Consider the following 23,714-nt stretch of genomic DNA (forward strand, 5'->3'; position numbering starts at 1 on the left):
TTGTTCAAACCTCACATTGTTTATTTGCAGTTAATAGTGTCAATAAAATTGTTCAAACCAAACCAAAAATTCAATCGAAGCGGTGATTGCAGAGGACATCTGTTTTTGGTTGAGCAAGTACTGCACGATAAAAGGCCAGGTGTTGAAGGTGACGGATGAGGACGGCGTCTGGAATGGTGCCTGGAGGGTACTGTAAAGTAGATCATATTTAGTTAATTGTGTATTTCTCTGTGTTCTATGTTACAAATAATCCTGATGAAATTAACCCGCATTTTAACTTGTTTTTTCCCATTTGTATTTACTATTTTTCCATTTTGAATGTATGAGTAATCATTAAAACACACACACATAGTCTGATTTTAATACAAACATATACTTCAGTTATTTTTCGTTGTATGTATGGAAAGATGTATTTGTGACGTCTTTGATAACTTCCACGCATGCGCGAACTTTGAATATAACTCGTTCGCTATCTGCAAACGGTGTGAGGGGAGTCTTGGTACCGCCTGGAACGGGAGATACCACGTCTCTGTCACTCCCCGCTGCGCAGTGGTTTCTGAAACTACATTTGCATTCCTGTCTGATCACTCTAGCCAATAGCGTAGTAATATTTTAATAGCTCTAACAATTGGTGCCGAAAGACCGGGAGTGGCTTTTCTGGTGAAACTGGCTAGGACCGAAGAGGAGCAGCGGTCCATTTTGTACCAGTCCCAGAACAAAGGGAACACGTGACCGCGTCCCCTCATCGGACTGAGCCATCGACCCAGAAGGCCACTATCGAACAAGACGACTTGAGTGATCGGTAAGAGAGGCATTTGTGATATAAAATTTGGAATAATTTTAAAAAGAAGCCATTTTTATAATAACATAAACCAATTTTACCACTGAGGGCATGAGAGTGTCGGACAAGGCGCCAAAGAAGGCTGGGAGCCTTAACAAAATCTTAGCTAAGTGAAATTACCCAAATCATCTAAAAAATACGAATTGAAAATTAGGGGGTATTTTAATGCTTAAACTATATTAGTTTGAGACAGGATCAGATGATTTTTGGGAGTGACGGCACCCTCTATGGATACTGGGGGAGGAAAAAGATAATAAAAGGATCAAATAAACTGCATGGCTTCAGGAAATTATGTACACAGTCTAAATTAAACTAATTAAATTGAAATTTGTCTGTTTGGGCCCTGTATGTTTAAGTGTGTTCAATGTTTGTAATTTGTGTTGTCATCTTTCCTGTCACGCTTGACTTCCAATGTTTTATGTTTGTCCTATATGTTTAGAAAAGAAAACCATGCAAAATAATGCAAATCATTTTTAAAAAATAAAATAAATAAATAAATAAATATATAAAATAATCGAGATTGTCTGAAAAGAGAAGTGTCGAGAGGAATTGATAGGACACAGTGTGAGGAGCAGGACTTTTTGGGATATTCGTGTTCAACGCGAATGGTGAGCAATATAAGCACCGAGGGCCATAACCTGGTCCCCAAAAAAATTTTCCCGGTCCCCAAATTTTTTTTGTTTTTAATTGAAAATCTATAAAATATGAGTGAGTAATTTGGATGAATTAATTAAAGGTAATGCCGAAATAATACAAAATAATAAATAATTTTATTTTGATAAAAAAAAATTGTTTCTTGTTTTTTAGGTGTATTCACAGAAAAAAAGGTAAATCAAGGACTAAAAAAGAATAGAAAAAAAGACAAATCTATTTGGGTAATTTTTTGTGAAATTGTTTTTTTTTTTTGGTTAAAGGAAAAATGGGTCAGACCGAGAGGAAAATGTTAGATGAGATGTGAGATTTATGAGTGGAATGGACAGTGATAATTGAAGTTTTTGAAGGAATGGCTAAAGAAAGGTTTTAACTACAAATTAAAGTAAGTAGACACGAAGCACAAGTTGAAGGCTGAATTAGTTCACAAAAGAAAGGAAAAAGCCAGGAAAGGAAGACACACAAGCAAGATAGAATCACAGTTAGAAGTTTTACGTCTGTGGATTGATCAGAGTGAGAAAAGAAGAAAATATATTGCAAGTAAACAGGAAAGGAAAATGTTACGTATGCAGATTCAACCCGAAGAAGAAACGGGAGTTAATAGGACAAGAGTTAGAGAAGAAGAAGACTTAATCAGAGCCAGAGAGGAAGGGCGACAAAATACAGCTGCCAACGACAAACGTAAAAAGGAGGAGCGGGCCAACGGAGGAAAAGAGATTGAAAGCCCCTACTCTTCCATGGGAGGCCACACTAGAGGCAAGCCCCTTCCAGTGAAGGATGGAACTGCAAGTGCGTACACTTCAAGACAACAAACTGCGAAGATTAATATAACCAACACAAAACCAGCAAATTTATATCCTCAATTGCCTGATCTATTTACAACAACAACGCCCCTGTATCCGATGATAGCTGTTGCAAACCCAGCATTTGGAGTTCAGGGCCAAGATAGAGAAATTCACGTCTACCGACCTTGGACCCAAGCTGAAATGAAAGAAGCCTGCGCTTCTATTCTTCCCTTGGAGCAAAATGTGGGAAGATGGACCAAAGCAGTAAGAGAGCTCATCAACAGCTACAGATTGAATGGCCCAGAGATTATGACAGTCCTCAGACATCTTCTAGGATACAGATAGGATGGATTATAGGGAATTTCAACCCCCTCGACGCAAACCAAGTTGCACGTCCATATGGAGTTGGCCTGAATGCAGATGTCGCCCACGTCATGAACAGAGCAAGAGAAACATTTACCAAACCACCTGATTTCAGCGCCGTCACCCAATGCCGCCAGGAGACAGGAGAGTCGGTTAGACAATATGTTGAGAGACTGACAGAAAAGATGAGAAATTGCAGTGGAGTTCCGGAAGCTGAAGCCTCCGACACACCTTTCCAGATCATGCTCAGGTCAGCTTTCTTAGATGGTCTGGAAAGCAGCATCGTTAATAATATAAGAAAACATCTGATCACTTGGAGAACAGCCACAATGGGTGACCTAGTGACACACGCCATCCACGCAGAAGACCTAAAAAGAAAGAAGCAAGACCAGACGGCTGCACTCACCACGACAGCACTCCTTGAGAGTCTCTGCTGCTGGAGAAAACCGGTCGGCTCCGAGGTACTATCAAGGGAGAGGACGAGGTCGTGGCAGAGGACACGCCCGATCAAACAGAGGAAGAGGAAGAGGAAAAGGAAGACTTCCAGGTAAAGACGGATATTGCTTCAATTGTGGAAAGCCTGGAATGCAGATCAAAGCCCAAATCAAGAGATTATCCAAACCACAGACCGACAGAGAAATGAATGAAGAAGAAGATGAGGAAAACTATGATGAGCCTGAATGTTTACAACCAACTCCCATTCTGGACCTCAGTGTATTATTTGGAAATATTTCATCTGTCAGCCCACCAAAAAGACAATTACAAGTGGGACCAAGAGAAAAATCCGTTGATTTTATCGTGGACTCGCGAGCTCAATCATCTGTAGTTAAAAATCTTCCACATGGGATAACACTGGCCAAAACATCAGTGTTGGTAATTGGAGTGGGAGGAAGACCAGCCAAAAGATATTTCACAAAACCAACGACAGCTGTAGATGAGGATGGAGCTCAACACAGAGGAATCAGTTTCGTCTGTATGTTCCCGAATGCCCAGAAAATTTGTTGGGAAGAGACTTGATAAAAACGCTTGGGTTGACACTGACTGTTGAAGGACATCACATGGTGGTAAAGAAAGAAGACAAATACCAAATGATGGTCCTGGAAGGAAGTGGAGCCCCAAGGACATTTTACAGCCTTAACCCAATAGTTACAGGTCCAGCTTCAATCACAACGGATTTAAGATCGCTTCCACTACAGCTTTTTAAAAACCTATTGTGGAGACCCCAAACAAGGTACCCTTTGCATTGTACAATCAAATGTGCTACAGAGCCACCAAAGCCAGACTTCCTGAGACGTTGGAATAAACTTCAATCAAAAAGGATGACTACAGACAAAGTCTATTGGAGTGACAAATCCGGGTTGATGTTTGTCACCGTTCCACTTCCAAGAAACATTGAGCCTCTGAAAAAGCAAGAGAGAGCGGTTAATTCAGCGATAAAACAAAGAGCCCCATGTGTCCCCAACCCACACACACTCATGAATGATTTAGAAAACACGCACAAATTCTTCACAGTAATTGATCTCAGCAATACATTTTTCTCAATACCACTACATCTCTCAGCCAGACATTGGTTTGGTTTCACATTCAACTGTAAAAAGTACACCTACACGACATTACCTCAAGGGGATGCAGAAAGTCCAACCATTTTTTCACAAGAGATTAACAATTGCATCAGTCAACACCAACACAAAGAGTCAACTCAAATTCTAATCTATGTGGAGGACATTTTGATAGCCAGTCCCACAAAAGAAGAAAACGCTTCAGAATCAATTGAACTATGCAAACACCTAGCAAGAACTGGAAACAAAGCTTCATTGGAGAGACTTCAATGAGTTAAAAAAGAAGTACTTTTCTTTGGAAATCTGGTCTCAGCTGAAGGCCGAAAATTAACAGCTGACAGGAAAATGGCTGTCCTCCAAGCCCCAAAACCACACACCAAAAGACAAATGATGGCATTTTTGGGCCTGGTGAACTTCTGCAGACAATGGATCATAGACTATGCAGAAACCACCCAACCACTTCTGGATTTAAGCTACACAGAAGACCTACCATTAAATTCCTCTCTAATATGGACAGAGAAAGCCGAAGAAGCCTTTGTTCAAACAAAACAGAAAATATCTTCATCAGCAGCCATCGGTTTCCCTAATTATGAGAAATCCTTTACTCAAACAGTGGATAGCAAAAATGGATTCATGACATCTGTGTTGTAGCAACAATATGGCGTACAGCTCCGCCCAGTAGCATACTACTCCAAGAGATTGGACACAGTGGCTCAGGCCTTGCCACACTGTGTCCAATCAGTTTGTGCAGCAGCAATGGCCATACGGGCCTCAGCAGAAGTAGTATTGTTCCACCCACTAACCCTGTTAGTCAGCCATTCAGTGGACATACTACTCACGCAAACAAAGATGTCATTCTTGTCCCCAGCAAGACACAGAGCAATGACAGCTGTCTTATTATCTCAACCACACCTACCCATCAAAAGGTGTAACACCCTCAACCCAGCTACCCTCTTACCTACAGAAGAAGATGGACAACCGCATAACTGTACAGAAAAGACAGAAGAAGTTTGCAAACCTCGCCCAGATCTCAAAGACTCACCACTCGACGAAGGAGACAGCATTTTTGTGGATGGATCGTCAGGCTAAGACCAATTTGGACAAAACAACCCAGGTTATGCAGTGGTCAGCCAAACAAAGACTTTAAAATCTGAACCACTGCATAGCAACTACTCAACTCAAGCTGCAGAGATAATTGCCCTGACAGAAGCCTGTAAACTGTTCAAAGATAAACCTGTCACTATCTATACAGATAGTCAGTATGCCTTTTCAACCATCCACACCTTTGCTGCCATATGGGCAAGACGAGGAATGAAGATCCTCATCCGGCAAACCAGTCCAACATGCAAAACTACCAATAGAACTGTTGAGAGCAGTACTACTGCCCTCTAAATTAGCAGTGTGCAAATGCAAAGCACATACATCAAACAAAGACCCTGCTTCACTTGGAAATGCAAAAGCTGATGCAGCTGCGAAGAAAGCTGCACTTCGACAATCAGATACTTTCACCCAAATGAATCAAGAAAATTCGTCTCATATTCCAACACAAATTCTAATGGACATGCAAGACAATGCACCTGACAGAGAAAAACAACAATGGATGGACATGGAAGTCACAAGAACTCCTGAAGGACTTTTTCAAAGGGACAACAAACCCGTCACTCCCCGCAGCCTGTACCAAGCTGTAGCTATACTGGGTCATGGGAAAGCCCACGTCTTAACAGGGGGGATGAGGTCCTTGGTACAACAAGCATTTACAATACCATTAGGATTACAAACCTATTAAAAAAAATGTGTAGATTTTGTTTGGTTTGTTGCCGACATAACGTCCAAGGAAACATTAGGCCAAAACGAGGGAAGACCCCAGCTGGGACTTACCCTTTTGAAGTCGTACACATGGACTACATTGAACTGTCTAAAAGTGGTCCATATAAATATTGTCTCATGCTTGTAGATTCATTCTCAAAGTGGGTAGAAATTGTACCATCAAAACAAAACAATGCACTCTCAGTTGCCAAAGCCACAAAAAAACATTCCAGAGCACTGAATTCCAAGAGTGCTCTGGAGCGACAATGGCAGCCATTTTGTCAATAATATTATTGACAACATGGCCGCCCATTTGGGCATAACACTCAGACACCACTGTTCCTATTATCCACAAAGTGCAGGATTAGTTGAGAGAACAAATGGTACAGTTAAACTAAGACTCAAAAATACAATGGAAGAAACAGGCAAGCCATGGCCAGAATGTCTGAGCCTAATTAAAACATACATGAGAATTACACCAACAAACACAGGCATCACACCATTTGAGGCAGTGAATGGCAGACCTTTCCACATTCTGATGTGGGAAGGCCAGTCATTCACAGAAGAAAAAAAACAAGCTGATCCAATGACAGATTGTCTATGTAAACTATTTAGAGAGAAACAAGTTGTGTCTGCAAATGATCTAACCTCTGGTACTATTCCTTTGTTTCAGTAGACAGTGACCCCTGGTGACCTGGTGCTCATAAAGGTGGTGAAAAGAAAGAGCTGGTCCAGTTCATGCTGGGACGGGCCGTACACAGTCCTGCTCACCACTCCAACAGCCATGAAAATCGCTGAAAGAGACACCTGCATTCACCAAAGTCACTGCAAAAGGGTCACTGAACTGAAATAACCATGCTTTTCACCATCCTAGAGTGGGGCCTTATCCTCGCCCTGCTCCTTGTGCTAGCCCAATCGACGCCAAGCAACATCAGAATATAGGAAAGTTTTCCCGAATATGACAAAGACCCAAACACATCTCAATCTGATAATTATACCAACACAACAAAGTTGTCTAAATATTGCCCTCTGTCCAGACATATCGGGAGCAGACCCAAATTTCCGCTTTCAAGTGTGCGTCCTAACACCAAAAGCCAAACCTCAGGTTACGGGAGGTAACATCGATTTACCAATAAAGGAACGTCATGTAATCCCCGTAGTAAAGTATCACGATGATGAAAATACTGATGTGACTTTTGGTAATTTTTGGACTGGGCATAACCATGATGAAGACCATATACATCCACTAGCTGTAACTCATGGTGGCGTAAAGTGACTGCCTCACATTATAATGTGTCACGATGTTATGTGTGCTCTATAATGCCTCACAATGCAGGACTCTGCCAAAAATGTGGTGAGCATGGACATCTGGCTGAGGCATGTGATCGAATCTTTTATGGAAAGTGTAGGACAATTGGACATTCTTTTGAGGAGTGTACCAATAGCAGAAAGTGCAATATCTGTGGAGAAACGAACCATCTCTACAGGGACTGCCCGAAATCGTTTGCTAACAAGTTGAAAGCTGGGAAAGAAGCTAACAAAGACAATGAAATGAATAAAGATACGAAAATGCCCAAAGAAAATGGACAAGAAATACCCAAAGAAAATGGACAAGCCAAACAAATTTAAAATGCAGATGTCCCTCCCAAAGCCCCTTTTAGTCAGGAAGGACCTGGAGGTGAGGCCAAAAAATCAGACTTGAATTTTCCTCCAATACCTGAAATCGAACAAGACAAACAAATCGAAAAGGCGAATGCCCCTCTTGAGGCCAGAAAATACAACTTGAGAAAGAGGGGTAAAAATAGGACCAAATTGGGGGTGGTGACCACACCGGAACCAATGATTAGAGATTTAGAGGAAAACCGATTGCCGATGAAAAAGCCCACAACGGAATTGTATGAAGTTGAGCCGGAGGAAGCGGGGGAAGAAAAAAATCAGATTCCTTCTTCTTGTGGGCAAGGAAACAAGAGACCTGCCCTCGACAAGTCCTCTGCCCCTCCCCCAACCCAGAAAAAAGGGGAAGGCCTGGAATCACAGAAAGAGAGTCAGAGGACTCCAGAGTTTTCTCCAGTGGGTCTCCAAATGAGATACCGGAGTCAGACACAGGTAACGCTCTCAATGACCCCCCAGAGAATGAACTCTGACCCCACCGGTTTTGATTAAGTAATTTGTATACTTCAACAACACCTATGAACTTAACCGTCTCTACTATAAATGAATGCTGCACCCCCTTTTTGGAAGGTTATGAACAGTGGGAAGAGATTTGGTTGTGCCCTTCATTGTGGAGTGGCTTGGGTGAGGACCGTGACGATGGGGTGGCCATTTTAGTAAACAACCCTTGGCTCATCATAAAGGGGAGCACTGTGATGAAAGAAAGACGCGATCAAACAAGAACTAAAAGCTTTGGCAGAAATAAAGAGCTAAGGTAGAATGTCACACTTTCACTTTACCTAGAGAAACCTTGTTAGAATATGTATTGTGAAATTGTGAATGTGTTTAATTGCTGTTAAAAGTGTTGATAAAAATTGTTCAAACCTCATATTGTTAGAATACGATATAATGAAATTGTGAATGTGTTTAATTGCTGTTAAAAGTGTCAATACAATTGTTCAAACCAAAAAAAAAATTCTGTTTCAATCGTGGGACTTAAACTCAGGTCTTGGTTAATTTTGTGTTTGTGTTACATTCTTTTAATGTGGGCGCATGCGGCTTATATACAGGTGCTGCTTGTGTAAGTACAAAATCGGTTTTCCTCTTAAAATGTGGTGGGTGCGGCTTATAATCAGGTGCGCTCTATAGTCCGGAATTTACGGTATGTAATTTTCACTGCGAGTCTGCCAGAAAGTAATTGTACAAAAGATTTAGCAAACAAACCTAAGCCTATAACAAGGGTGGAAACCACATATTTAATAGCCATATCTGAACACTATTGAATAAATTGCGAATTACACTTTTGACCAAATTTGCCTACAGATTTGACAACTTTTTTAACTTGGTGTTGTAATTTGTATATGACTGAAAACTGAATTATTCAATATAATTTCAAATTGTTTCAAAAATCTCCATCTGAGCTTTATAATTTATCAGTAGCCAAAACCACATTTTTCTAAAGTGGTCGCTAACAACAGTAGCATTTTCCTTAAACTTATATGAGTCACTTTTTCTTGGGTTAAATGAGTAGTCAAGTCATGTTTATTTGTATAGCCCTTAATCACAAGAAGTCTCGAAGGGCTTTACAGACTACAGACTAATATTACACCATCCCCTGAGCTAAAACCTGTACTAAATGAATGTGCAACAAATATAATAGACTTACAATACTTCAGGCAATAACGCAAGTTGTGTGCAATGACGTTAGGCTAGCAAACATCCCAACAAGGCCAGTCTGACAAGGCTAGCCTGGTAAATTAAAGGGAGAAGGCGACTGGCAACTGTTTGGTCAATGGACTCACCATTATTAGTTCTTCTTCCTTCTGCATTGTAGGACGCATTTCCGATCTTGAAATGTTGCTCCAAACAAAGAATCACCCAAACACAATTTTCTTATATTTAGGTGCCAGTTATGGGGGAAAAAATATTCAACAGCTGTTTTCTTTTATTGCCATAATGACGGGGGGTAAAAAACTAGTCCACAATCGATCATCCCTGATCAAATATTGCTGCGAGCGGGGACCAGCAGAGCGGATTTTAGTCGGGCCTGGCAGCAATTTTTTGCCGTTCTGTCCAACAAGAAGTTAAATCCATTATCCTCGGTTAAATATTGCTGCGAATAAGGCCCGTCAGAGCGCACCTTTGTCTGGGCTGGCGCTCTTTTTTGCCTTTATTTCCACCTAAAATAAACTGCACCCAAGTGTCCATTATCTCCAATCCCAAATAGCGGCAGGTAGGAACCGGTCGAATGCACTCTTGTCGGGAGTTGTGCCATTTTGGCCCACCCTAAATGAAAAGTACGTTTGTGGCTGCGAGCCATTATCCCCAGTGGATACTGCTGACGCAGGGGCCTGCTGAGCGGCTTTTAGCATTACGAATTGTCTTTGTCATTGATATCAAAATTGTGAAACATTGTATGCAACAAGATTGCAAACGGCACACCATAGTAAACATGTAATAGAGAAAAAAGATCATCTATACTACCAGGATAAAAGGCAGAAAAATAAATTTACAACAGTGCTTAGAGACTGGCCCAAGTAATAATAGTGCAATGGTCGAGAATGAGAAATTGGGCGGCAGTAGCTCAGGAGGTAGAGCGCTCGTCTTGGGATCAAGGGATCCCAGTTCGAATCCCGGCTCGTCCGTGTTACATGTCGAAGTGTCCTTGGGTAAGACATTGAACCCCTAATACCTCCAATAAGCAGGTTAGCGCCTTACATGGCTGCAAGGCCGCTATTGGGAAATGTGGAGCACATTGTAAAGCGCTTTGGGAAGTCATTGACTTGAAAAGCGCTATATAAATGCAGATCATTTCATTTCAATAGTGTATTGTTACAATAATGCAATGAATATAAGTTCAATAACACCAATTAATTCTGCTTATTCTAATCATAATGCCCTTTACTGCTCACTTGTGGCGGTATTGTGAAACAGCGAGAAATCATTGCTTCTTAGTGTTCTGTACTACTTCTGGATTGTAAATAAAAGCTTTATATTTTTAATATGCCTTCTTTTGTGTAATTTTAACCCAGGCCTATGTAAATGTCAGTCAATTATTTATTTATCCTGTGAATTATTGTTGTTTTATCATTGTACGCTTTCTTCATTTTTCAGTGCACTTTGAGAATTGTTTCCAAAATGTCACGCAAACGCCCAAGATTAAGTTAAAACGCTTCGTTAATTAATCTTCAACTGGCACTCATAACTACCCCATTTGTATGCCTAGGCCCCCCACGCAGATTGCCTCTACTGCGAAGGGTAATTGTCTGGTTCGAAGGCTGATTAGGGGCATGCAAAACAAATACGCCGCTGGAGACTTAAAAGTAAGAATTGCAATGATATTAACTTTACCCCCCTCTACTCTTTGCCATCAAGCGTTGCCTGAGAACTCTCACGGTTCACAGATCCCTTGACCACTTGGGTCGTAGGGGCACAGATTCCTGTGGGTTGTCTTGAGGAAGTACAGCATGGTGGTGCTCATCTCTCTCCAGGGTGTTTTTTGAGGTAGGCGTTTGCTCCCCCACATAAAAACAGATATTCCTGGTTTCCAAGTTTTACGAGTAACAGTCTGCTAAATAATTCAAACATTAACCACGTACGCCACCCCTAAAAGGACTCTAACAAGGTGTTCCTACAGTTAAATCGAATTAACGCAATTAATTTATTCCTGCACATCTTAGATAAAAATAGGTGCCAATTTGCTTAAATAGGTGGATTAGTAAATATTTTCTGTGCGTGTACTCTACTGTGCGAGTAAAAAGAAAAAATGTATTGTCCATTTTCGTGAATGGACTGTTTGGAGGAAGAGTTGAATGCTCCAAAAGTGCTCCCAAGAGGTCTAAATTAGAACTACAATTAAGTGATGTGCGCGAAATTGTTAAGACGCCATTTAATATTCATATCAAACTATTGTTATTATGTAAATAATAAATGTTTTTCAAATAACAGTACTTATATAGAATGTTCAATTTTTGTTTGGGGTGTAATTGATTTTATGGAAATGCTTGTTTTCTCATATACAGCTGACATACACTATTTACATTGACTTTTACAATTGTCGTTTTAATATTTGTTCATTTCAATTTGTTTAATTGTAACTAACATGAACCCGATCATTTATTTCTGACCACTAGATAGCACTGTATCGTCTAAAGCGAACAACAAACTAGTACCAAAGAGCGCAACATATTAGTTGTGGTCAGAAGTTTACATATACCAGTACAGTGGAACCTCGGTTTTCGAACGCCTCACAGTTTGCACAAATCGGTGCTCGACCAAAAATTTCGAGAAATTATTGCTTCGCTGTTCGGTCAAAAAATCGGTCTTCGAACGCCGGTAATGTGTGAGTGCGTGCGCTACGGTGCGATGCTGAGCGGCGCACGGGTGTAGATGGCCCCCACCGCTCGTGACCAACTTTTATCACGTGTGTTACAATGTATGTGTTTCACCCGGTGCGGTTAGAAGGGGGCACCAACCGTCAACGTAAACACTGAAGTATGACACTCAGCTTTACCGGAAACTTCAGTGTTTACATTGACGGTTGGTGCCCCCTTCTAACCGCACCGGGTGAAACACATACACAACAACGACGTGCACACGTGCCTCTTTTTTATTTTGTTATCAAGGAACGGGGTAAGAAATCCTATTCATAATTCTTTATCCTTTTTTTATTTTTACACGTTCTTGTTAGCATAATCTTTCGTACGGAAGATTATGATAACGCAAACGTACGATTAGCCTGGGTTAGCGTTATGATTCGAGGTAAACATTCACGGTGTTGGAACTGAGCCCAAAATTCAGGGTGTTGGAACGGAGCCCCCATTCCAAAGAAGGCTAGCCACTTGTGGTGCTAAATGACTTGTAAACGACCTGATTTTTACACGTTCATGTTAGCGTAATCTTTCGTACGGAAGATTACGATAACGCGAACATACGATTAGCATATGTTAGCTTTATGATTACGTTGATCATTCATGCTAAACATTCAGGGTGTTGGAACGGATTAAAACGATTTTTCATTATTTTTAATGGGAAAATTGATCTTCGGTGGTCGACCAAATCGATTTTCGACCAGGCTTCTGGAACGGATTAAGGTCGAGAACCGAGGTTCCACTGTATTTCTACAACTCAGATTTTTCTCTGATAGATTGGAACTGATAGTTCTTTTTCACACAAAAAAAAACATTCATGAGGTTGTTTTTTTATGACTTTATTATAAGTTAACAGAAAATGTGATCAAATCTGCGGGGCCAAATATATACATATAACATATAGCAGCGCTAATATTTGGTAACTTGTCCCATGGCCATTTTCACTTCAATTAAGTGCTTTTGGCAGCCATCCACAAGCTTCTGGTTGAATCTTTGAACATTCCTCTTGACAGAATTGGTGCAGTTTAGTTTAATTTGATGGCTTTCTGACACGGACTTGTTTCTTCGGGTTTCAATCGGGTTTAAGTGAGGACTTTGGGAAGGCCATTCTTCAACCTTAATTCTAGCCTGATTTGGCCATTCCATTACCACTTTTGATGTGCGTTTGGGGTAATTGCCCTTTTAGAACACCCAACTGCGCCCAAGAAAAAATCTTCTGGCTGATGACTTTAGGTTATCCCATTCACTCTCTGTAAAGCACCAGTTCCATTGGTAGCAAAATAGCCCCACAGAATAATACTACCACCACCGTGCTTGAAGGTAGGCATGGTGTACTTGGGGTTAAAGACCTCAGCTTTTCTCCTCCAAACATAAAGCTGGGCATTGTGGCCAAATAGCACGGTTTTTGTTCCGTCTGACCACAGAATTTTTCTCCAGAAGGTCTTATATTTGTCCATGAGATCAGCAGCAAACTTCAGTCAAGCCTTAAGGTGCCGCTTTTGGAGCAAGGGCTTCCTTCTTGCACGACACCCTCCCAGGCCATGGAGATGTAAAACACGCTTGACTGTGGACACTAACACCGATGTTCCAGCAGCTTCTAATTCTTGGAAGATCTGCTTTTTGTTGATTCTCGGTTGAATCTTCACCCTCCTGACCATTTTTCTCTCTGCACAGGTGATAACTTGTGTTATCTTCCTGATCATGGCAGTGACAAAACAGTGCCATGCACTTTATATTTACAAAAAATGTTTGCACTGATGTTCATGGGACCTGCAGCTGCTTTGAAATAGCTCCAAGGGACTTTCCTGACTTGTTAAGTCAATGATTCGCTTTTTCAGATCCATGCTGAGCTCCTTTGACTTTCATTGTAGCGTTTGTGGGTGTTTGCATCCAATAAGCCCGTGCATCCATTCAATATGTTGGTGTGAAGTGTAAAGAAGAGGCAAGCGGTTTCATTTGAAATGAAAGTGGGATATGGAAGCTTGATGCTGTTGAAAAATGGTTGGATCGCTTTTTTTTACCACGGAGGAGGAAGTCAGCTAACTCTTAAAACTCACCTTTCAAAAGTAAGTTAAACTTAACTTTATTAGTCTTTATAGAGCATATTATATTATGAAATGATTATTTTTTAGTACAAAACAATACGGGTTACTTATACAAGCCTTAAACATACTTATATGAATCTTAAACGTACATTCCATACAAAATATAACACTAAAGCAACTTATGGACAAATTCAACTTCCAAACAATCGTAAGTGCAGCGTCTGTACAATGCAAGAAACAAAAAAAAAACCCACATTTTTCTTGCGTCTTAACTCTGAAAAGACCAAAATGTTAGTTATTGGTCCATCTAAATGCTGTGATTTATTCTCAAAAACTGCTGTGAACATTGACAAATGTCACATCACACAGAGTGACTCAGTTAAAAATGAAAGTGTCAAATTTGACCCCGATCTGTCCTTTCAAACACACGTGAAGAAAATTACCAGAACCGCTTTCTTCCATCTTCGCAACATTGCTAAAATTCGTCCTGTGCTGTCTCAGTCGGATGCAGAGATTATAATTCACGCGTTTGTTACCTCCAGTCTCGATTACTGTAATGCACTACTCTCCGGTCTCCCGAAGTCCAGAATCAAGAGTCTTCAGCTGGTACAAAATGCTGCAGCGAGGCCTTTAACTAGGACAAGAAAGTCCGATCACATTACGCCGATTTTAGCTAACCTACATTGGCTCCCTGTTAGCCTAAGATGTGATTTCAAGGTTCTCTTGGTATTATACAAAATCATACATGGACTTGCTCCCTCATAGCTTTCAGATTTGATTTCCCCCTATGTTGCGGTCCGAAGCCTTCGTTTTTAAAGCGCTGGTCTACTGGTGAAATGAAATGATCTGCATTTATATAGCGCTTTTCAAGTCAATGACTTCCCAAAGCGCTTTACAATGTGCTTCACATTTCCCAATAGCGGCCGTGATCTGTGCAGCCATGTAAGGCGCTAACCTGCTTATTGGGGGTAATTGGGGGTTCAATGTCTTACCCAAGGACACTTCGACATGTAACTTGGACAAGCCGGGATTCGAACTGGGATCCCTTAATCCTAAGACGATCGCTCTACCTCCTGAGCTACTGCCGCCCCAAGTGATCCCAAGAGCCAAGAAGTGTTCCGCAGGTTCGAGAGCGTTCTCCATCCGGGCACCGGTGCTGTGGAATGCTCTTCCCCCTGAGATCCGATCTGCAACCTCAGTGGAAATGTTTAAATCCAAGCTTAAAACACACTTCTACTCTATAGCATATGAATAACCTATATTTTTTGTTGACAATATCTCTGTACTATTTGTAATTGCAACATCCATTGCAGCCTGGTCATCCTGAAAGGGGGATTACCACAAGTGCGGTCCCTTCTCAAGGTTTCATTTTCCTCATGTTGAGGTTTTTGAATTTTTCCTTGCCCTCATGTTGGTTTCAGATCAGGGGATGGTGTAACAATAGTCTGAAATAATAGTCTGTGCAATAACCTGTGCAGCCCGTTGAGACTCTTTGTGATTAAGGGCTATACAAATAAAAATGACTTGACTTGAAATTACTTGACTGTTTACTGTGTGTGCATTAAGTTGGTTAAAAATAAAAATAAGAACATTTCATACATTCCACTTTTGGTTTTAAAGCACAAATAAGGGAAAAGAGACAACATGGAACAAATCAGTTGTAAGTATTTGACAATTGAACCACAAACGTTTATTACAGATGTAGCGTAGTCTTGGAATATGGTGACCTCGCCTTATGACATTTTCACTTCACGGTATGGAATAAGGTATATTTTTGGCCCTCTTTATGCATTTCCCCCAACTATATGACATCAATTATTTTGCGTGTTGAAATATGTATAAAATCAAAAGTTGTTTGTGCGGTACATTGAGTTATGTTTCGTAAGACGCGTGTCTGTTATTGGTTGACATCATATTAAATGTGGTCATGCTATTGGTTTGCATCACTGTATCATGAAAATGAAGATGCACTGTTGGCTGAACTACCTCCACAATATGCCTTTCTCTTCATTCTGTTCAGAATATCTGTGATTCGTAAAGAGCGGCGATGATACTGCAAAAACATGGTAACCATGGAAACAAAGCATGCAACTATCAAGATAATCCATAGAAGGCAAGCGAATGGCTACCCTCGCTAAATTGCATGGCCGTAACCAATCAATGTTCGGAACTATTACTAACAAAAAGGAGACGATTGAAGCAAGCAAATCTTCAAGGGCATGTAGAATAGCAAGTAAAAGTTTTAAAATCTGCCCTTCCCCTTCTATGTATCCACCTGCCACTCCACTTGACCAGCTCGGGCCACATTACAACAAAGGTAAATAGGGTTTCATTTTTCCTTTATATTTATTTATAATGTTATTTAATCAAATAAACATATATTAAACACAAGTAGTACTTACTATATACAATTTTCTATGTTTTATCGTAATTATCTGGCATTAGCTAATTACCATAGGGTTCTATCCCTTGGCGTATAGCAATTTCACCTAAGAACGGATTATTGTTGTATCCCGACGCTCTACTGAGTTACCAAAATCAGAACACACACAGTTTAATTACGTTACCCCTTTCATGCGACGCAAGAGTAACAACTCTGCAAACAAAACATGTCAACTTTAAACTGCCCGAATAAAACATATGTTTATTGGCGAGTATTTGATATATCTGCAAGTGTAAATATGTTGATTTGAGGCGCTTATTACAAGTACACTTCACATTCTGTTACTTTCATCTTAAGCTTCTTCAAGTTTAATTACATTATTTATTTATTTTTGCCTCAGTTTCTTTTTGAGTTCATTTCCCCTTCAAGTGGCATTGCGAGGATGCGTTGGATGTTGTTTTGGAGAAATAGAGGAGGACCATGTGGAGGGATTATGAGGTTAATTCACACAAATCTTTCTTTTTTTTGCCAGCCACTTATTTTGGAGTTCTTCACAACTAACGCCCGAGTGAAGATTTCACCAGTGACATTGAATGCCGGATGTCCTCAACTTGAAAATAGGATGCTGGTATTTTAGTTCTATTTACAAGAAATTATTGAAGGACACCTGCAGTAAATGTTCCTATATTTGGCGACAAAAATTAAATACTGTAGATCCCTTTATGAGAATTAACATCCAAAATGGGCAACATTTTGTTTTTATTACAATAACAAGTCCTGACTTTTTGAAGAGGACATAATCACGTCCCCCCACAGCCTCTCTTAAGAAAAACCTGCATTAGATGCTAAAGATTTGCATGATAGCGATTTCTGTTCTCGTAATCCCTGCGTGCGAATTCAGCGTCCTTCTTGCTGTGCGGGATCCTTCCGAAAGGTGCGTGATCATTGAAACAGGTATCGAAGACCTCATCCACGTATTTCTCGGCCTCCTGGCGGCTGATTTTCCTGGCGGCCAGCATGGAGAGCAGGGCACGGCCCCGGACACACTCCTAGCCGGGCAAAGGGGGCGGGTTACGGAATTTAAAAGTATTCCCAAACAGATTTTTTTTAAACTAGGCACAGAATGTGTAATGTTCATCACCGCAATTCTGCAATAGATAGCAAAATATTCCACGCGCCGGGGTACTTGAGAAATCTGGTTCCATCTGGCTCGTATCCTCTAGAGCTATGACGACATTGAAGGTACACAACAACCCTTTCAAAATGGTGAATCCCAACATGTTACCTAGTGGTTACTATGTTTGTGTACTGTAATGCTAAATGTAATTCACCCTGGTCATTCTGAAAGGGGGATACCACTTGTGAGGTCCCTTCTCAAGATTTATCTTTTTCCTCACGTTGAGGTTTTGAGTTGTTCCTTGCCCGCATGTTGGTTTAAGATCAGGTAATTGTGTCATTGTAATCCTGTGCAGTCTTTTGAGACATTTTAGTGATTAAGGGCTATATTAAATAAATGTGACTTGACTTCTCAATTATTATCTTCACTTAAAACGATGGGAACATCTTCGCCAAATTTACACATAGGGCAACTGGCTTGCTAGGAGGCCTGTGTTCCTCTGATGACATCACAGCTCAGATGACAAAAACAAAACATGCAGGAGAGAGCGAGAGAGCGAGAGAGAGAACATGTTTAAGAATTTGGGGTACCTTTAAGGGGGACCACAATATGGAAATGAAATGGAAAGGTACCTGGTGGTGGCGCTTCAGTCCAAAATGGAATCGGCGCAACTCGTTCGGAAAGGAGCAATCGCCGCTGAGGTTGGCGGCACGGATCTAAAGTTATCATTGACCAAAAAAACAATACATTTTGTTTACTCACTTATTTACACACAATTTCATTAGTAAAGGTGAGAGTGAGGCAGGTGGAATGTGTCGAAGATATGATGCAATTTTAATGTAATTTCGCGCTTTGTGCATGAATCAAATTAGTATGAACAGACCCTCCTCATGGAAAAGGTGTCAATTTAAATAGTTACTTGCTTAGCTATTTACTATTTATTTTATTTTCAACTTATCTGACCACTTACTTATCAATTTATTCACTTATACATTTACCTGTTTGCATATTTACTGACTTATTAGTTTATCCATTTATTTACTTATGAATCATATTACTTACTTTTTTACCCATTTACATCGTCATTCACTTAACTATTTACCTACTTAAGTACGTATTTAACCATTTAATCACTTACTTTAAATGTAGTACTGTACTGTATTTAAAAAGCATTCCATTCCATTCAATAAACCTTGGTCAATGAACCCAGAGAAAAGTTGTGATAGATTTCCATCCAAGATTACACAGCATTGGTGCAATACTTTGGATTTTAATCGTTAAATCCTAATCAGGGTTATTACACCTTTTTCATGCCAAATTGTAGTGCTTTTAAAGGACTTTTAAAGTCAATTTTACAATTGCTCCAGTACCCTTAAAAGAAGAAATCCGGTGTGAACTATGGATTTTGCAGAGCCACAAATCTATCTGTGATTTGCATATGCATTTTTTTTTAGTCTTAAGTGTGCCTTTATCAAGACATTTAATTTTTACATATTGAGTAAATTGTGAACAAATTTGTTTTTGAGAAAAATCTTTCCACAAATAGGTGTTGTGTAAAAATTACAGTAATATGTAACTTTGATTTTCGGTTGCAGGAGCTTCTTCCCATTACAATCTACCACCGGGAAACACTACTGTATTTTTTGCATGGCCCCTATTAAATGTCCATAATTGATATGTAATCCTTACACTAGTTCATATCTCATAGTGCCTTATTTAAAATGCACATGTCTTCTTATGTGTGATCTGTAGGGAGCTATGATGCTTCATAGGACAATTACATACAAAATGATGCCAGCTGCAGTTAATCACAAAGGAAGAAGAAAAGAAGAAATGCAATAGCATAGCAAAGCCACCAGAAACCAGAGTCTAGATAGATAGATAGATAGATACTTTATTCATCCCCGAAGGGAAATTCACATTTCCAGCAGCATCCCTGAGCTGAGAACAGTGCAATAATAAAGCCAAAAGAATACAATATACAAATACCCAGTGTGACGTGCAAATGCCCACTGTAGCGTGTTTTTAAGCAGACTTATTGAAAAAAACAGCAACAATTTGAAGCATTTACATGCACTTCACCCAAAATTCAAGCACTTTTCAATCCTTGAAAACGCAACCTTAAAATTCATGTATTTGAAAGGATTTATAGCACCAGTATGAACCCTGCTTAATCCAGTCAGGAAACTATTAACAAAAAATGTGGTAGGGACGTAGTATAACCTCCACATTCAGTTGTGTGTCATCACTAGGCTCACCTCTGAACAAGCCAAATGTCGAAAATTGTTGAACCAGTCCACTTGTGCTCGACAGTGATCAAAGGCATGGATGAGCTCGTGTGTGAGCACACGGTTCATGTGCGCCTGCTGGTGAATGTTGTTTTGACATAGGACAATCTACAAAATGAATCAAAAGGAATAAAAAACAGATTGCTATAGTTTTCTTTTTCGATTTCTAAAGTAACCAACAATTCTTCTCATTTGAGACCAGGGCTACAAAAGCTAAATGACAAAATTGATCAGTAAAAGTGTTGGCAACTAATCATATTATTGATTTGTTGTATCACGTGATTTTTGAGCCATTAAGTACATTAAATCAATGCAAAAAAAAAAAATGCACACAATTCCGTTGAGACGTTGAGAGTTGTAGTACCACTTTGGCCTGGCAGAGGGCACCAAGACAGTTTTATAAAATAGTTACAGACGCTTCTCTACATTCGAGTTATGAACAACGGTACATACGGGATGTCAAAAATTATGCGGTCATTGCTGTATGTTAGAATTTGTATTGTGTGCACCTTTATCCGGGTAGAGGACAGTGCTGTAGTGCATTTTTCCGCCGCGTGGCGCTGTGAGAGGTTACCTAGCATCCACCCTGAAGAAGAAATCCAGCTTCTACTTCCTAGTTCATGTGTAATGTAAACACACTGAACTGTATCTCTATCACGCTGAGAACTTTGACGTTTTTATTGTTTAATATCTCGAGCATACATTCAATATGGTTGGTGTGAAGCTTAAAGAGGCGAACAGTTTCTTTTGAAATAAAAGTGGAATTAGGAAGTTTGATGCTGTTGAGAAAATTGTTGGATCGCTTTTTTGTCGTACGATTTTTACCACTGAGGAGGAAGTCGCTTAACTCTTCCAAAAGTAAGTTAAACTTACCTTTATTTATCTTAATAGTCAAGTCATGTTTATTTGTATAGCCCTTAATCACAAGGAGTCTCAAAGGGCTTCACAGACCACAGAATGTCAACGTCTAACGTGTAGCTTTGTTTTTCAGTACTTTATCATTTAGCCTGTTTTGTAACGTTATAGGGCATGTCATTTCATTTAACGTTTATTTTTCAGTTTCAAAACAATACAGGTTACTTATACAAGCTTTAAACAAACTTATATAAACCTTAAACATACATTCCATACAAAATATAGCACCGGAACAATCTTGTTCGTAAGTAGGGCAGTGTCTATGTCTTAAAAAATGTAATCTGTTTTTTATTGAACATTGTTTCGTTACAAACTTTGTAGTGTTTGACTGTTTGATCATGAAGCAAACTTACAATTTTCAAGGGAACAGAAAGTGTTGCAGAAGTACAGAGAAAAACATTGGGATAATAAGTACATAAAATGAAACAAGTAAAAAGAAATATAATATTATTAAAATGTTTAAGGCTACACAAGGGGCAGATTGTTAAGCATATATTTTTTTATCATTTTCAGATTGGTAATGTTTATTATATTTAAATATTTAATCAGAAATACAAATTTGGTGACAACATTTTGAAAAGTGGGTTTACATTTTAAAATATTCGTTGTGGTTAAAAACAGTTGCTAAGCATAAAAATGAAATGTATTGCTTTCTTTTTGGTTTCGTATGATACGTTCAAATATGATATGATCTTTGGATATGGTGGTAGGAAAAGAGTATCTTACATATTTGCAGCTTTACAGCATAGATTTAAACATATTTTTGTCAAGTTAATTGATACTTGTATTTTTTTATTGTTTTATTTTACAGAATATTCTGTTGTTTCACACGCGATTTTGCTATCGTCCAAAATTTCAATATTTGAAGAAAGAGGAGTGAATTCAAAATGTCTTTAAGAAATCCAATTCATCGAATAATTGAAAAAAGAAATAGATCAATTAATCGAATATGAAAATAATTGTTAACAGCAGCCCTACTTGAGATGTCCCTGCATCGAATCCGCCGTTGATCGTCCCGTCACAGTCTTCACAGGCAAAATGGCGGTCTTTAAATACCTGACTGGAAATAAAGACAAACACTGAGTCAACTCTTTTTAATTAGATATTTGGATCTGTATCCCAAGTACTGAATTTATTCTTGTATACCAAGCAATTGTTTTAATCTAAATAACAGTTTAAAGTTTGGGTGAGTGTTATACACGAGGTGTATGACGGTAGGTGGGGAATGATTGATCAATCAAAAAGATCGCCGACTACAATTGCAAAACATTGAATGCAACCACATCTCTCAAACCAAAAAAAACCCACGGCCAATCTTAAGAAATGAAATCAAAATCACTTGCATGGAAATGTTATCATTAATACGGTGAAAATAAAATGGCCTTGAGAGGGATGGGCGCCGTCAGGCTATACTTGCCCAAGACACACCACAGGAAGTTGTGCCCCTAAGACCCAAGCATATAAGGGATCTGTTAACTGTGTATGATATAATATACTCATTAGATGGCAACTTGGGCTGAGAAGAGGAAACGTTCTGCATATAATGCGGCTTTCAAGCTCAAAGTTGCAGATAATGCTTACATTCTTGGATATCAAGCAACAATCGGGAAATTTACTGTACCAGAAACAGAAATCCATCCTAAAAGATATGAACAAAATCAAATCAGCACAGCTAGGTAAACAACTCTTTGGTGTATCTGATGATGAATTGAACTTTGAAAGACATTGAATAAATATTGCACATTTTATTTTGGTATAGCATTCATAGTCTACCATGCCAGTAAAGATTTTTTATCATGGTCGCACATATTCAACAACGTTGGACACTAATGAATAGTTTAAGCAGAGAAAAGGTAAAAACAAAATCAAAAATTAAGGGTGCGCGCTATACACAAGTGTGTATAAATAAACTGTTATTGTAAAATAGCCTACATACAGAAATAGATTAATCAAAATAAATCATTAAATAACAATTTAATTATTTTCGTTAGTTTATCTTTAGTGTGTCAAATCTATCAATGCATCTCTGTTTTTTTTATATTTCAATATAATCCACGTGTTTGTTGGCCTGGAGAGGTTGAGCGCCACTGGGCTGTTGTTGCCCAAGACACACCACAGTAAATGGTGCCCCTACAACCCTAGTGGTTAAGGGATCTACCCACCCACCATTCATAAATTTAACTCACCATCCAGAATTCTTCATGGCACTGAGGAGAAGTTTGGCATATGGACCTAAATGAAGTAAATACAGTAAACTTTTTTATGATAAGCTATACAAATATATATGACTTTGCTTGTTTTATAAAAGTACAGTAAATGAACATAACGTAGGCTAACAGCTAAGTGATTAATAGCTAAATATCTAACCGCAACGTTTGAGCTCTTAACACAAAAACAGTTTTCAGTCGACTGCTAAGAGAAATGACACTTCAAATACTTTAAAAATTGAGTAACAAGTAACGCCACTCACTAGTTTCCACGGCTAGCTGTAACATGACCTGACACTTGTTGTGGAAAGAAAACAAACTATTTACGACAGTTTTCTTCTTATAATTGCCCACGTTCCTCTCCGGGAATAAATCGTATCCGTAATCTTCTTCTTGATTTGTCTGAGCCATTTCTGAAATGTTGTCGGCACCGTTTTTGAAATATTTGCGTACAGTAGTTCTGCCGGCGTGCTAGCGTTAGCTAGCGGGGGAGGACATTTTTTTTTCTTGGGTGTTGGGGGTTCGTGAGGTCCCGTGACACCGTCGGTTTAAAAGTAAAAAAAAAACGATACATTCATTCAAGAATTATTATAAAGACTTACTTCATAAAAAAATATATATGATGCATCTAATATGAGAAATATAATATATAACATAAACACGTTTTACGGTTTAGGGAACACAGACATCGTCTATTTTGACAACACATGAAGAGGGTTTTCTTGCATGCAAAG

The 23,714-nt window shown here is 39.3% G+C and overlaps 2 protein-coding genes across 5 annotated transcripts in view; one reads left to right on the forward strand and one right to left on the reverse strand.

Annotated features, from left to right (window-relative positions):
• atp23 (ATP23 metallopeptidase and ATP synthase assembly factor homolog) lies at window positions 1-23,673 on the reverse strand. Of its 3 annotated transcripts, none has more exons than XM_088348639.1 (7): window positions 23,244-23,673; window positions 22,960-23,005; window positions 22,395-22,412; window positions 21,752-21,833; window positions 19,829-19,966; window positions 18,203-18,286; window positions 1-190 (listed from the first exon to the last, which is right to left on the reverse strand). In XM_088348639.1, the coding sequence occupies exons 1-7, from the start codon at window positions 23,389-23,391 to the stop codon at window positions 71-73; spliced, it is 636 nt and encodes a 211-aa protein (XP_088204765.1). In that variant the 5' UTR covers window positions 23,392-23,673; the 3' UTR covers window positions 1-70. The 3 variants fall into 3 exon arrangements, with proteins under 3 accessions (XP_088204765.1, XP_088204763.1, XP_088204764.1); XM_088348637.1 differs by lacking the exon at window positions 1-190 and adding an exon at window positions 14,093-17,502 and having other exon boundaries at window positions 23,244-23,665; XM_088348638.1 differs by lacking the exons at window positions 1-190; window positions 22,395-22,412 and adding an exon at window positions 14,093-17,502 and having other exon boundaries at window positions 23,244-23,659.
• The window catches only part of rpap3 (RNA polymerase II associated protein 3), a 28,114-nt gene continuing 27,309 nt past the window's right edge, over window positions 22,910-23,714 (forward strand). The window contains exon 1 of one of the 2 annotated variants that reach the window (XM_088348635.1): window positions 22,910-23,014. The gene's annotated coding sequence lies outside the window, so the exon portion shown is untranslated. The remainder of the gene's footprint in view (window positions 23,015-23,714) is intronic. The other variant, XM_088348636.1, reaches the window with a different exon arrangement.

The sequence above is a fragment of the Urocampus carinirostris genome, chromosome 11 (genome assembly GCF_059441175.1).
Source record: "Urocampus carinirostris isolate Australia breed hairy pipefish chromosome 11, RoL_Ucar_1.0, whole genome shotgun sequence".
NCBI classification, from domain to species: Eukaryota; Metazoa; Chordata; class Actinopteri; order Syngnathiformes; family Syngnathidae; genus Urocampus; species Urocampus carinirostris.

Excerpts from the sequence above, each read along its gene's own strand:
- atp23 (XM_088348637.1), bottom strand. The coding sequence starts at position 23,391 with ATGGCTCAGACAAATCAAGAAGAAGATTACGGATACGATTTATTCCCG. Across the intron at positions 23,006-23,243 it reads ACAGCTAGCCGTGGAAACTA|GTCCATATGCCAAACTTCTC; the intron begins GTGAGTGGCGTT and ends TACTTCATTTAG. Across the intron at positions 17,503-18,202 it reads GACTGAAGCGCCACCACCAG|GAGTGTGTCCGGGGCCGTGC; the intron begins GTACCTTTCCAT and ends TTGCCCGGCTAG.